Source organism: Excalfactoria chinensis, chromosome 14 (assembly GCF_039878825.1).
Source record: "Excalfactoria chinensis isolate bCotChi1 chromosome 14, bCotChi1.hap2, whole genome shotgun sequence".
NCBI classification, from domain to species: Eukaryota; Metazoa; Chordata; class Aves; order Galliformes; family Phasianidae; genus Excalfactoria; species Excalfactoria chinensis.
The window spans coordinates 2,784,467-2,799,436 of NC_092838.1; the positions used below are offsets into that span (position 1 = coordinate 2,784,467).

General features: G+C 50.8%; 1 protein-coding gene across 3 annotated transcripts in view; it reads right to left on the reverse strand.

The window, feature by feature from the left end:
* The window catches only part of CACNA1H (calcium voltage-gated channel subunit alpha1 H), a 191,115-nt gene extending 176,746 nt beyond the window's left edge, over positions 1–14,369 (reverse strand). For all 3 annotated transcript variants that reach the window (XM_072348953.1, XM_072348954.1, XM_072348951.1), the window contains exons 1-2: positions 13,840–14,369; positions 13,295–13,575 (exon numbers count right to left, since the gene is read on the reverse strand). In XM_072348953.1, the coding sequence (XP_072205054.1) occupies positions 13,295–13,560 (266 nt within the window). In that variant the 5' untranslated portion in view covers positions 13,561–13,575; positions 13,840–14,369. The remainder of the gene's footprint in view (positions 1–13,294; positions 13,576–13,839) is intronic.
* Positions 14,370–14,970: the final 601 nt, after the last annotated feature.

Genomic DNA, 14,970 nt, shown 5'->3' on the forward strand with positions numbered 1-14,970 from the left:
GATTTGCATAGCCACCTAGGGATTCAGCGTGCCCAATTCCCATTAAAATTTATGGGCTGGATAGGACAAGAGCTTCCACAAGAAGGCCAATTTTTGCTCAAACTTTCTTTCCAATTTACAGACTACAGCAGCTCAGGATAGAAGCTTGGACAGGCTCTGAATGAGAAAGTGAAGCTTTTGGAAGGCTCTCCAGCTCTCCAGCAAGGGCAACGTGTCACAATGTACCAAAGAAAACAACACTGCGGGATGAGAGCCCGATAGATCTTGTTCTTCTTGGCAGCCCTATTAAATGCAACACAACAGTGCAACTCTTTAAGGATGCTAGGCTGGGCGTTACAATGCAGAGGGCATCTAGTGGACATCCAGTCCTCTTGCTACAAAACAACGGGTGGTAACAGACTGCACCAAGAGCCTTCTGATGCTGCACAAGACCTGGAGAGTGTCCAACGTGAGACTGGATGAGGACACACTCATAGGGCCAAACACATTCCTTCTGACGCACTGTGGTCTTTGAGGGAATACAAGTCCCCCTATTTTACAGTCTGGTGACCCAGAGGCCAGCCTGACCCCAGCCTCTGACCAGGCAAATAAGGAGTAGTCAACCTGGAATGAGACCTCTGTGAGATCTGTAGCAAGGGAAAATGCAAACATCACTTCTCAGGGCTTATTCACCACCGCCTGTTCCCAGACATAGCTTGATGGCAGCCTGTCGCTCCATTTCGCTGATACCTTATCCTATTTTGCACGATGTGCTTTTCTGTGTTGTGACATTGCCTTGCCTGCCAAGGACACAGAGGGGCGAGGGGGGGGGGGGGGGGGCACTCGGTGATAATGGAGCTCAGAGGAGGAGATGCGAGCATCATAGGCCAGACAGAAAGAGACACAACTGTATTTGCAGAACAACAGACTCAGTTAAGACTCCAGACAGCATAAGACAATGTAATGTGGAACTGTGTTGTCTGGGGAATGCTTTAGAGGAACCCCAGCATCCAACCGTAGAGTCCCATATGTTTTGATAAGAGACTGTTAAAGCCACACTTCTATAAACACAAGTCACATCTTGTATAGATAGGGGCTGTAAATGTTACGTTAAAATACCTCAATTGCCTCAAAGCCGATTCATGCTCTGCAACTGCCAAAGGAAAAAAAAAGAAAGCGAGCCCGGGATATTTCAGCTATCTGAAGTTATTTATAATAAACTCTGACTGAACTGAACATAACGGGCCAAAAGAGCACAGGAAGCAGCGATGAAGGGTGGTAAAGCTCACACTGCAATCCATCACCCCCGCCGCAAAGCCAGTGTGCAAACAAGGCAATAGGTCTGGTTTACATCAGGCAGGGCCAGGAAACGCAGGGTTAAGGTCAGCTGAACTCAGTCCTTACATGACCCCCCCCAACATGACATCCAAGGACCTGTTTGCTTTGGTGTGCCCCCAGCTATGGCCGGGGGGGGGGGGGGGAAACAGAGTCCCCTTCATGCATTTCCAACTCCTCATCATCACAATCCCTATTAGTGCCATAAAACTGCAGAGATGGCTCAAAGATATTTCAGCCTACCAAATTTCTCTCCAACCTGTGAAAGATCAGAGGCTGCCAAGAAGTGATGCCTCAGATGTTGCTCCCCTTTCTTGTGACGAGCTGGAGGCTTAAATCCACCCTTCAGCTGATACTGCTGCTGACATTGACCCATCCTGGAGAGCAGAGATGTGCTTTCAAATGCAGTGTTTAGAGCCAAAGTGACAGCTTATCAGGACAAAGTGATATGAAGCAGGCAGGGGATTGATTTTGCCTAACTGATGCCTCTTGTCTTGCTTAAGGGCAAACTCTACAGCCCTTACCAAAATGAGCAGTTCTGCTAGGTCACAATGGGACTGTGGGAATGCACAAGTGCTATAGAGGACTCTCTCTCTGTGGTGGAAGCTCCCTGTACATTGAGCCCACTGGTCTCAGATAAGCAGCAACAGGAAAATATCAGAAAAGCGCACAGCGAGACAAGATTCCCGATGACCATTTATAAGGTGGAATAATACAAAGATGGTAACAGATACTCAAAAGGTTATTTATGAGGAAAAACTCACCGATATGGATGCCTTCACTGGGAAATGCTGAGGCAATCTCCACCGGGGAGCGGTCTCCAAGAGATGCTGCCTTAGTGGTGGTCAGCCCTTAAATGAGGTCTAGAGGAGGTAGAGTCGAGCTCCACCCTTTCCAGGAGCACAGCTCCATCACTCTCACCTGTGCTCCCACAGCTGACCCGACACTTGCCTCAGCTGATTAATCAGAGGTTCAAGCTGTGATTACCAGTTTACAATACACCACATAACACCCAAAGGTTTCTGTGATTTAGCTTAAGTTATTCCCTTTCCATCATCCCCAAGCTCTACCTGTCCTCCTCAAGCCAACACTGGGGCAATCAGAAGTTCAGGAGCATTTAGAGAGCGCTGACTGTACGACTGTACGCAATGCATAGCTTTATAAATTAGCACTCACCTCTAGTACCCATTTCTATAGAAGTTCTGTGCTGCTCACAGGGATAGGAACTATTTTGGTGATGCTTCATCGGAGAGATTACAGCCCCAGCCTTGACTGTTAACCTGTCTCACACCTCAGCTGCACGGCCCCTTACATGTCACCTCCTTGCTTCTTAGCTTTGGTTCCTTTCTATCTGCAAGATAACAACCTTTCTTCTCAGAAACTCTCCAAGCCCATGATCTGCTCTTACCCATGAAGTGCTGCCCTGTAAACATTAATAACACAGCAGCAAATGGGCTCCATAATTGATTGCCTGCACACGCAAGAAGCAGCTCAGTGTGCTCCATCCCCTGACAAACATATACGGGAAAGCCTGGTAGGTGCTTGTCAAAAACTCAACGGAGCTCCAAGAAAACAGCCATGACTCAGCAGGGCCTGGGAAATTTCAATAAGAGACGTGTTTAATTTCTTTTTCTTTCTTTCTTTCTTTCTTTATGTAAAAACAGACTAAATACAGCCTTAAGAAGACCCTCCACTTGGCTATGGCCGAGTACTGATTTTTTTCCAGGCAAACCCTGCTCCAGCAATACAGTAAGATTTTAGCTCATCTTAAGGGGTGTGCATGGAGCTGTGGGCTGGGGATGGAGACATATCATACGTGTGAGAAACACTGAGACGGGATCAGCAAAATGGAGCTAATCCATAGCAAAACGAGCTAAACAAGCTAAACGAGCACCTAGCTAAGTGCTCAGCAACAAAACCCTGCCCTTCTCTGCAACCCTGGCCCTCAATGACCAAGTTTTTCTCCCAGCCTAAGCAGGCTGTGAGCACAGCAGAAGTGGTTACAGCACAGGTATATGCCTGGAATTGCAGAAAAATAAACATTTGAGATCAACAATGAAAGGAAAATGCTGCAACCACATCAGAACCAGAAAGCCTTTCTGACTTCTCTTTCATTAACAGTATTGAGAGAAACCAAAGCCTTCACTGGGAAGAGAGGTGAAGGAAACCCCAGCAGACTAATAGATGTGGATTTTCCCAGTGCCTTTGGGAATGGATCCAAACCTCCTTCCTTGAGAGCCTATTTCATAGGACACCACCATCCCAGGGTTTATTTCCCACCATTGGCATCTCTCCCAACCCTCTGTGCCCAGAAGTCCGAGTCTGTAAAATGAGAAGAAAAAAAAAAAAAAATCAATCCAGAAAAGAAATTCAGGAGAAATAGATGGGATACTTTTTTTTTTTCCCCTACAAGAGTTGCTCTGTGCGGTTCAGTCCCCCAGGCTATGAAATTCAATAAGCCCTAATGTTCCGATCTCTATAAGCCGTCTAGTCCCCACCATGCCAAAGTGGCTCAGATTTAACAACAAAATTACAGTGTACATTATACCATTACAGGTTCCGCACAAACACACTTACAAAAGGGCTTGGTAATAAGAGGCTGGGGATACACAGTGTGTTTAGGGCTAAATCCTGCTCCTGGATCCATCCGCCTTGCTGACATTGTTGTTACCCATCCAAAACATGGGGCCAAAGAAGAAGAATAAAGTCTTGTTTTCTTTTCCAAACCCAACACACTGTCCCCTGCTGAACCTTCCCTGAGCTTCTTCTCTGGTAGGGACCCAAAGTCAATGACAAAGCTCTCGTAGATTCATTATTTCAGTCCAGGACTTCCATTAACACCTCCAAATCCATCTGAATACATCCTCATGGACAAACACCACCAAGGAATAAGCTTGATTGCTATCAAGCTGCACAAGAAGGGCTTCAATCCCTTTGCAACAAATAAATAAATAAGTAATGCAAAGTCTACTCTGCCACCAACAAAAGCACAGGTACACGCAGATAAGTATAATGCATATATCATATAGATATGTATTACATATGCACACACATGGCTTTTGTCTGTCCCTCTGCTTTTCCACCATCTGTGCCTGAAAACTGAGCACAAAGGATTCCCATCCGTGGTACCGATTGCTGCAGTTTGCTTTGTCTCCTTGTGAGCAATTCATCCTTCCTCACATCTGTAACCTCCAACAAGGGAGGTGTCACTCGCTGTTTCCTCTCCTAAGCCACGTCAAGGAGAAACCTGGGCTGCAGCTCCTCTGAGACAGGAGCTCTGTGCAAATTACTGCGTTTCCAACACAAATCTCAGAGGGCTTAAGCCCTTACATCAGAACAACAGCAAATCACAACAAACATGGGCACTGGGGGGGAACCAAAGAGTTGGGTATGCCAGCAGCCCCAGGGGACACCCAGTCCCAAGGCATCCCTGCTTGCAACACCCACAGCTCGTGGCACTCTCCAGCCTTCTGGAACGCAACAGATGTCCCAACCACCACATCCCCTCCTTTCTGGCTGATTTTCTGCAGCAAGGTTTGTGGAATCTTAGAAAATCTGGCAAGCCCTTCTCGTGCTTTGCAGGACAAGGATGGGAGCAGCAGGCACAGAGTAGCACCCAGCCTGAACTCGCTGCCTGAAGGAACCGTGACACAGAGACGAGCACACAGAGTTGCCTTATTTCTCCGGATGGCTTCCAGAGCCCAGGCTGCTAAGCAGAAGTGGCAAGATACTGGTAGCATTGTGAAAGTGCACTATTTCCATCTGTCAGTTGAAACCAGCATCATTAGATCCTGAATCCGTGCATTTAATCCATTGCCAAAACGAGTCTGCCTGGTACAGAGCTCAGCACAGATTTTTATTATGGGGAAGAAAGAGGAAAATGGTCTCCTACAGCTGCATCCCATCAGACCTCTGACACCCAACCAGCTCTGAATGACTGCCCCACGGCCATCAGCCCCAGTTCTCTCCCAGTTCCCCCTCTATGTAGCCCAGTGCCTCCCCATCGCTGGTTCGAAAATACAGCACACGTCCCAATCATTTTAGGCTTTCTGAAATCTTAGGATTAACTATTAGGGGGGGAGTGCATCATAACTTTCCCACCACCCTGAAAGCTAAACATTCCCTTAAAGGTATATCTCATTTAAAATCACAGCGCTGCTTCACTGGTGGGATTAACGGATTGGACACGAATGCCAGATGCTACCTTAAGAATTAAGGGCAAAAATCTGAGCTCAAGTTCTCTCAAAACATCTGTGCAAATAGAGGTAACATATTTCTTGCATGAGCTTTAATGCTAATGGCAGAGGTTGCTGCGGCATGGTTTGGGGGCCCAGGAGGGTTGAATTCAGGGTGGAATGTGGGGTAAGAATGCGGCCCACCATGTGTTTGTGGCATGCTGATGTGGGGCTGGGGCTGTATTGCGTCTCCTCCTCATTTACATGGGCACAAGATCATGAGCTCTGTACATAATCCAGGGAAAACTAATCGCAGCTCTGTCAGTGGGCACTCGCAGTGCTCCTTGTCTGCAGAAGCAATTTAAAGCAACCAACCAACACAGAAACATGATTCAGAGTTCATTCACTGTAAGCTAATGCGATCCTGGTTGCTCTAATGGAGTTACTCCAAACATGTCATTCAGGCAAAGCCCATCAGATAAATCTCATCTTAGCTTCCCAGTAAGGTGGGTGGATGCTGCTGGCCCCAAACTAAAAACGTGGGTGACAAAAGCCATGGAACGGGTAAACTGGGGCTGGCTGCAACCTGAGTAGCTCTGGGAAGGTGATGCTCAGAGCTTAAGCTCAATTATAAACTTAAAGCTACTTTTCTATTTAAGAAAACACACCAAAATACAGTAGAACGTCTTAGAGGCATCTAGGTGGTAATTAGGAAAAGACCTAGAGGCAGAGTAGCCCCAAACTGCCTAAAACTCTTCTGCAACATGAAGAAATAGCACTGACTCTGAGCTCCGGACTTCTGCTCCCATTAATCAGCAGAGTTCAACTTCATAGCACGGTTTATGATGGAGTGGACAAAGATCACCTAGTTCCAAGCCCTCTGCCATGGGCTGGCTGTCCCTGGCCCATCCATGACCTTGAACATCTTCAGAGACAGGGTGAAGCCAGTGTCTCCTGTTTCAGAGAATGGTGGATCTGGCATGGAGACATGCTGGGAAAAGAGACACATTGTCTCAATGCCTGAGACAAACTTGTATAGAAACTGCAAACTGAAATTGCAATCATTGGTTCCCACCAAATCTGAGAGGTGAGAACTCTGAAGGCAACCAAAGAACCTCGCAAAGCGCAGTCTGGGATGCAGCTTCTAAGAACCTCAAAAAGCAGCAAATGAATTGCTCTGAAGCATTATAAATTACGGCCTGAAAATAAGAAGTAGTGCCTGTGAAACAGCTACAGCTTACAAGAAATGTTTATTAATAACTACTGCAACAAGTCAGCGTCTCTCTCAGTGGGAAATATCCAGCATGGAAGAAACTTAAAATTAATAGAAAAGGGAAAGCACACACAAACACACACTGAAAGAATCGTAATGACTGCCTGCAGGGAACTGTGGACATAGCAAGTTGCGTGCGGGTGTAACTTCTGAGCCACCCGGCTCTTGTAGGAGCATTAAGGAGGTTAAGGGATGAAGAGGAAACGGGTGAGCAGTTGTTTTCTAAGTGCATCTGTAATCAAACCAGCTCAAACATACCTGGCTGGGGACAATACTGGGACAAATTTGTACTCTGAGTCACTGCGTGCGTAGCCTGTAACTAAAGCACAAATGCAACAGGGATGGAGATGCATTACAGAATCACTGCAGTTGGAAAAGCCCTTTGAGATGGCCAACCCCCACCCACCCTATCATGCCCACTGATCTCATCTCTCAGTGCCACATCTCATAGTTCTTAACACCTCCAGGGACGGTGACCCCACCACCCCCTGGGCAGCAGTTCCAGTGCCCGACTGCTCTTTTGGAGAAGAAATCACTCCCACTTATTCAACCCAAGGCTGGTGGATGTGGCTCTGCTGATGGCAGCACGAGGAGTGAGGAACAGCGGCTGCAGCACAGCAGGGGCAGAGAGCAAACACAGCTTACAGAACGTTATGTTTTTAAAGTCAAAAAACCTGATTTTCTTTCCATTATTTATATTGCTGATCCACTTTGCCCAGATGTGTTTTATTTATTTTTTCTTTTCTCCCAATTCTGATTCAGCTTCATTCCATCAGCCACAATTTCACGTTCCCATTCCTGGGCACCAGCACCAACTCCATCTGCTTTTCCTTCTTCGCACCCCCTGAGTGCACACAGGTGTTCTACGCACCAACCTTCGCTGCAAGACAACACAGAAAACCCCCATCTGCTTTGCAAGCATTTCTGTAATTGGCTTTCCAACCTCCCTTGTTGCAATAGCCATCCTGAAAGCAGGAACCGAGCATCCCCAGCGTGCCTACTGGAGCTCACAGCCACCCCAACATTGTGCTCCAGCACCAGGAGCTCTGTGGCTCTACCTGCGTGTCAGCTGCTATGCATGGGATGGGAACTCCCACAGCTGAATCATGCACCTGAGCTTGGCTAGGAGACGGGAACAAAGGGCATTTCACATCAAAAAGCAAGAGCTGGGGAGAGCAGTGCAGGGCGAGGGAGGCACGGACCTTGGGTGCCAACTGAGATAGTTTCTGTTGACATTAAACAGGAAGCTCGGGATTAAACTCTTGATTAGATGTATTAAGCCAACACAGAGTGCCAAAACGAGCGGAACTAAAAACACGTGTGGATATACAGCGTATTTTTAGACGAGTCACAATTTGCACAAGTTATCTCCCTCACTGCCCCCTAATTGCTTGCCGTTCAGAACGAGATGCTGCCGGGTGCAGCACCTGCACCTCTCCTTGCACTCTGTGGGTGCTCCAGGTGCTCAGCAGCTCTGGATGGGGCCAGAAGGATGCCTGTTTGGGAGCAGATTTTTCACGGCACGCTTCATTATTTTAACAGCAATATTTATACTCTGAGATGACAAACGATGATTAGTTCAAAGCCTCCCGCTGCACTTGTCAGGGTATGGTCTGAATAAAGCCAGATTAGCAGCAAAGGCTTTCTGATAAAGCTCCTCACGTCTGATACACGCTGGTTACGGAGCAGAACGCAAGCAAATAAAGTTTGCCAAAGCAACGGGAGCCACTTGCATCCACACCTCTGTGTGCTCCAGCACAGAGCCCCGAGCCACAAACTGCACCACTGCAGCAGAACAGAGCCAGCACACGTTGCTTGTGCAATAAAGAATGAACCAACTGCAAGCCCCAGCTCAGAGCTGGACCCACAGCAGCACCCAGCAAACAGCTCAATCCTGTCCGTAGCACGGAGCTGCAGCGTGAACCGGAGCATTGGGCACGGAGCACACACATCATTTTGCACAAGGCACATTTTTTTTTCCTCAGCCTCCAAGTGTATTTATAGACACCTGCACTGAGGAATGGTTGGGAATAACACGCATGATGTTGTTGGGAATGTTGTTGGGTTGGCCCCAAAGTGACGTCAGGGTGACCAGCAAGTGCTGCAAAGAGCTGCGCTTCAGAAAATATAATAATAATTAGGGAAAAAAACAAAAAAAATCAAGTTTGATGCAAGCAGAGGCTCAACCAAATAGGAGAACACAGCCAAGTCCCACAGCAACCCCGCTGGCATCGCCACGCTCTGTAACCACTCAAGAACATAAATCACAGGAGGTTTTTTTCCCGACGAAGGCACACAGAACTCAACCTATTATGAATCACGGAATGTTTTTATGAATCACGAACAAAGCAGCAAAGTTCCTCCAGCCTTATCGAAGCCGTGCTGCCACTTGGGGTTGTGATGGAAAGCAGGTCCCAGCACGGATTGCAGCCAGTTTCCCAGCCATGCACGCAGGAAGGTGCCAAGGGGCACCAAGCAGCATTCCTTGCTGCTGCTCTGGCCCCAGTGCATGCATAGAGCTGGCTGTACCCTGCCCTCCCAGCACAGCTCTGCTGCACACAGCACCCATGGGGAGCAGGGACACCCAGCAATGGGCACAGCGTGACTCGGCACTTCACGGCCCAAACGTTAGCAACAGCAAAACGTTATGTTGAAGGGGAAAAAAAATCAGCTTCATACATACAAAAGTTGGGGCTGCTGTGGGCTGACAGCTTGGGAATAACCAGGAAAGGACCTCACAGGGTCTCAACGCCCAAATTCTGCTCTGCGCCGCACAATGTGCACACAAAGTACACAACGTCCCACCCACAGCCCTCCATAAATAAACCCACGTAGGAGATCCAGGACTGGAGAAATAAGTAAGTTTGCTTCCAATTATATATCTTTTAAAAAAGAGCAAGTAATGTCGGTAATAACAGAAGCAAACACAATACAACACCACCTGACAGCAAAGAACTCGGCTTTGACCACTACCTGTGCCACAAGAGCTACACCCAAGCCATGTATTTGCTCCAACCCATCAATATACACACACACACACACACACACACACACACGGATTCCTGCTTGGAGCAGGGTTTGGAGATGAGCCTGAGCTGGGAAGGAGATTCCTGAGCTGCAGTCATCGCTTATGAAAGCCCAACGCCTGCACGACACAACGCACAAACACAGTTTGACAACAATCAGCCGCTCAGCACCACGGAGCCCCGGCGTTCTGCTCCTGTGATTAAACTTTAATGGTCACAACTCCCTGCTTTATCACTCCCGTATGTGAAAAATCAGCTCCTCCACGTACATCTTTTGCTTTCTGTTGTTGGCAAAGTTTGGTGTTTTTGTTAATCCATAAACATGTGGGGGGCTTTTTTTTTGGAGGGGGGGGGGGATGGAGGAGAGATTTTTCTATGTTTTTCCTAACACTTCCAAATGGAACACAGTCACCGACCCCACAGCCATACACCTCCTGCCTGCTGCCCCAGCACCCTATGCACAGCCCTGGGGTGGCTGCATGCCTCCAGCCCAGCATGCTCCCGGCCCCGTAAGCTGATCCCAGCCCCACCTGTCCTCCCAAGGACCAGGCAGGGGCTTTTTTTAGCTGCTCCTAAGCCTGGCAGCAGCCCCCTCCTGCTTAAACTGCAGAGGGAACCATGCTTCTGGCTGAGCCGCGTGGGATTCCACCTGCTCCAGGGCACAGGTCTGCGCTATCTCTGCTGACAACAAATATTCCGAGCGGCTGGGCTGCTTTCACAGTTCAAGTGATGTGGGACTGACAAGAGCTCGCCCTAAGCCAGGAGATGCACTCAGCAGCACTCCTTGTGCCGTGGTGGCATTTCCCTTTAGGATGCTCCTGCACCCAGCTCTGCGGTGCCAACCCAAGGAAGATGCCATGGAGCTGCCTGCATGGAAGCAGACCCCAATTGCTCAGGATGGGGCACCCACAGGATTTGAGGCATGCTGGGCAGACAGACAACTCGGCAGCACAGGGGTAAATAAAGGCTTTCTGCATAGCAGCATGCAAGTTTTGAAGCAAGATCATAGAAATGATGAGCCCCACACTGTGAAATACCCCATGAGCCGGGGGAAGGAGGGACACTACAGAAGGAGAACTTCCCCAGCATCCCCAATAACAGAGAGTAAAGGACAACACGAAGCAGCACTGAAGGAGGAAACCTGCTTTACAGACAGGTTCAGTGCTTCCCAGAGGAGCACGCACCTCAGACACACATTTTAAGAACTCCATAGTTACACCCTTCTGTCTGCAACAGAGGGAGATTTTAACGCAAACCTGCAGCTTGTTATCACACTTTATGGATCTGTGCTTTTATATAGGCAGGAAGAGTCACTACAACTGCACAGCTGGCCAGAAACCACCCCTGGTGCTTTGAACCTCTGCTTCAAGTTACTTCTCTTCCCCTAGGACAACACTGGGGGGGACCTCAGTCCCTATGGGGGGGCCCTCAGCCTACCTCCCATCTCTCCAAGTTTCCCAGCCCACAGCAGTGGCATCCATCACTAAGATGCCCGACACCACCATGTACCTGGCCCCGTTTTCCAATGTGATGCACACTTCTATGTTGCTCCACACAGCTTCCAAAAGCACACACAGCAGGACTGTACGCAATCTCACCAAGAAACTTCAGGGCTGACACTTTCTCACTGCAATACGTGGGACTTGTGGTGGGCAGGAGGAGAGAGAAAGGAAAAAATCCCAGCCAGGAGCCTGACCCCTGTCACAAGCATTGTTCTGATCCAGCCAAAACATGCCAGCTCAGATAGCAGTAATGCTAAAGAAGGGGCTTATGAGGTCTTATTAGATTTCAGCCAAGCTATGAACCAACCGTCACAATTTCCATCCGATGTGATGTCACACGAGTTAAGTTTTACAAAGGAATTCGCTCCCCTGTGAATTCTTTGGCGAGACGCTGTGACACAAAGTTCTGCCTAACAATAAGAGCACAGCCTCACCCACACGAGTGCACCTGAACCCACTTCCCTACAATACTGCTGGGTGACACCACTCTGCTTCCTATCAGCTGTGGGTTAATTTGGCAGCACCTGTGCGTTCGGAGTGCTGAGCCCGGAGCAACACACCAGAACAAGCTGCCAAAGCCTGTGGGGAGGCTTCATCCTCCTTTAGCCCCTAAAGTTTTGCAAGGAGACAACCTCCTTTGTGGGAACAGCCCTGCCTCGGATACGTGAGGAACGCAATCCCCTCAAGGAATGGATATGTCACTTTTTGACTTACAGAACCATCCTCCACGTTTAATGACTATAGGGCCGAAGCATCGCTGTGCAAAGCTCCTGCTCATTTCTTTCTCCCTTCAATACGCACACGGCCCCTTCTTGCAAAACCAGAAAGCAGAAATCTCTCTGCGCAAGTTCACGTGAACCCAGCTGAAACAAGGGGAAGCTCAAGGCCATAAAAAAAAAAACCCCGTGGGCTTTTCCCTCCAAGGATTTCTCCTCCTAACGGATTAGGGCAGCGTCCTGGGGAGGGTTGTGCAATTCCTCCTAATGACACCGCTCACCCGGCGGTGTTGCTGCTGTGGAGAGCGGTGATCTCAGATGCGCAAGGGTTTCTTTGGTTAACTGAAGGGGAGATCAATACTAACGGTATTAATAAATAATGCTTTTAATAGCGGCGGCAGGATGCAGGCAGCGAGCTGCAGGCAGGTACCGGGGGTAGAGGTAAAAGCATTAATTATCTGCACAATGTCAATGCTGCTGAGCTGACGTGCAGAGCACAGCTAAAAGCTCACTTCTGAAGATCACCGAGACAGACTGACAACTCTCTGCTTTCACACAGGCATTTCGGGTAAAATTCAATTTTCCCGTATGTCACAACTGAAAGGAACAGACTGCTCTTTCTTATTTAACGTTAATAAACTGGGTAAAGGACGCAGGAGACGGAGGGGAAAGATGCAGAGCTTTACCTTCCTTCCTCCTTCCCTGCATGCAAGTTGCAAACGAACAAAAGCAAAGGGGAGTTTCTGGGAGCGACGCGTGTGCTCACCCCAAACTCCGACCCGCTCCATTTTTCTGCCACGATCAAGCACACAAGCACTCCAAGCTCTTATATAAACAGCAAAAGGGTCAGCGCCTGTCTGAAATTCCCCACCGCGTCTCAAATAAATACGAGGTCGCCTATAAACTTCTCTCCCTCCCACCCCGACTGGGAAAGAAGTGAAGTTGAAGGGTTTCTCCCCATTCTGTGGGTGGCAGCTCGACACCGGAGCACCTCAATCCTGCTGCCCCGTAGCACAGCTGAGACCTCACCGTGTTCCTCCCCAGGGCAGGGGGTTGCACGTGGGGAGGACACACACCCACGTGTCCCACTCTTGCAGCGAGGAGATGCAGCCCCACGTCCTCCTCCTGGGAACGGGAACCAGAGCAGTGCAGAGAGGGGACCCCAGGGCTCCAAGCATCCCCGGGCACTGGGGTGCAGAAGCCTGGTGAAGTGCTCCAGGCACGGGAGAAGGTCCCGGGGGTGGGATGGGGGCGGTGTGGGGTGCGGTGTCCCCCGGGGAAAGGATATGGGTTACAGACCAGCCTGAGGCACCAGCTGCGCGGGCGGGTGGTTTGCTTGAGGCAGAAGAAAGCGGTGGGTGCCAGCGCCGGGTAAGGCACCTGCTCCTCCTCCTCGGAGGCCAGGTCGGGCGGCGGGTCGCGGCTGGGAGAACCGCTGGGAACGGAGCCGGCATCGTCCAGGGGCTGCTCGGCGGAGCGGCGGGGCGGCACGGTGATGGGCACTCGCACCTCGCCGCCGGCCGGGCGCGGCTCTCGGCTCTCGCCATCACTCATGGTAGCAGCCAGGACCTGCGGGGCAAGGGCAGGGGGTGAGGGGCTGCGGCCCCCTCCCAGCACCGGGGCGCGGCTCCCACCTGGCCCCGCCGCTTCGGCCGCAACAAAGCCGGGCGGCGTGGGGCGAGGAGCCGCCTCCGGGCGCGGCCGCTCCCACCCCCGGGAAGGGAAGCTGGGTGTCCGCGCCCCCACCCCTCCATCACCCTCCTCTGGGGCGCTCCCACCCATCCTTTGGATTTTCAGGGATGGAATACTGCTAGGGAGGGGGTGGGGTCCTACCTTAGTTCGGCGGAGCTCGGTGTCCCCAGGAGCATAGCCGTGCCGTGCGGTTCACATGGGACCAGGCTGCAATCGGGGCAAAGGGAGGCGGACGACCCCCACCTCCATACACAGCTCCCCAACGACAACGTAAATCCAGCGGGGGGGAGGGGGGGGGAAGAGCCGGGGCTCGGCGTGCAGCGTCCGCCCTCGGGGATGGAGGAAGGCTGGGGAGGAGGAGGAGAGGTGGCGGCGGGGGCGGGGGCCCTTCCCGAGCCGAGCGGAGCTGAGCGGAGTCTCTCCCGACGGTAATCCCAAGGAGCGAGCGGGCGGCTCCGCAACCGCTTTGCAAAGCTTCGCCCGTGCTTAACAGGAAACTTCGGATTTACCGGGGGAGGAGGGAGAGAAGAGGGGAGGAGAGAGAAGCGGAGGCGGAGGGGGCTGGGAGCCCGACGGGGCAGGGCGGGGGCGGGCGGCCGGGAGGAGTCGGGGCAGCCCCGGGGGGTCTGGGGGCTCGGCTGCATGGCTCCCCCGGACGGCCGCGCTGCGTTCACTCGTACCTTTGTTCGGGCTTTGAGCGATGCGCGGCGAAAGGAAGATTTCCCCCCCCGGCCTCTCGGGCTGCCACGCTCACGAGTAGGGGGAGGTGGACCCCTCCCCCAAAGGCTTTACAACGCTTTTTTTTTGAGGGGGGGGAGGGGGGCGGACAGGGTTTGTTCCGCCTCCGCCAGGCTCCCCGTGAACGCGCACCCCAAAGGGGCGGATGCAGCTCCCCCCCACCCAAGTCTGTGCTCCCCTCTGAGCGCAGCGTTATGGAAAAGCACCCAGCCTCGCTCTCGTAGGGGTCCCACAGCACCACCCCCCCCCCCCCCCCGCCCCGATTGCCACGGGGGCATTAATTCATTAGTCTGAATAAATAAATGGATAAGCCCAAGTTAGAGGTCGGAACGTTTTAATAAATAAAGATCTGCCCTTAAACTGCAGTGATTTTTAGCTGAGTAGCTAATCTTCTCAAGGGCTTAGCTCGGAGGGATCAGAATAAACAGATAATAGAAAGTCGTTACAGGCACCGTCCCCTTAAACTCTGCTGAGGAACTTTGATTCTTCCAAGTTATTTCAAATCTGGTGAATTATATCCAAACGTAGCCAGGT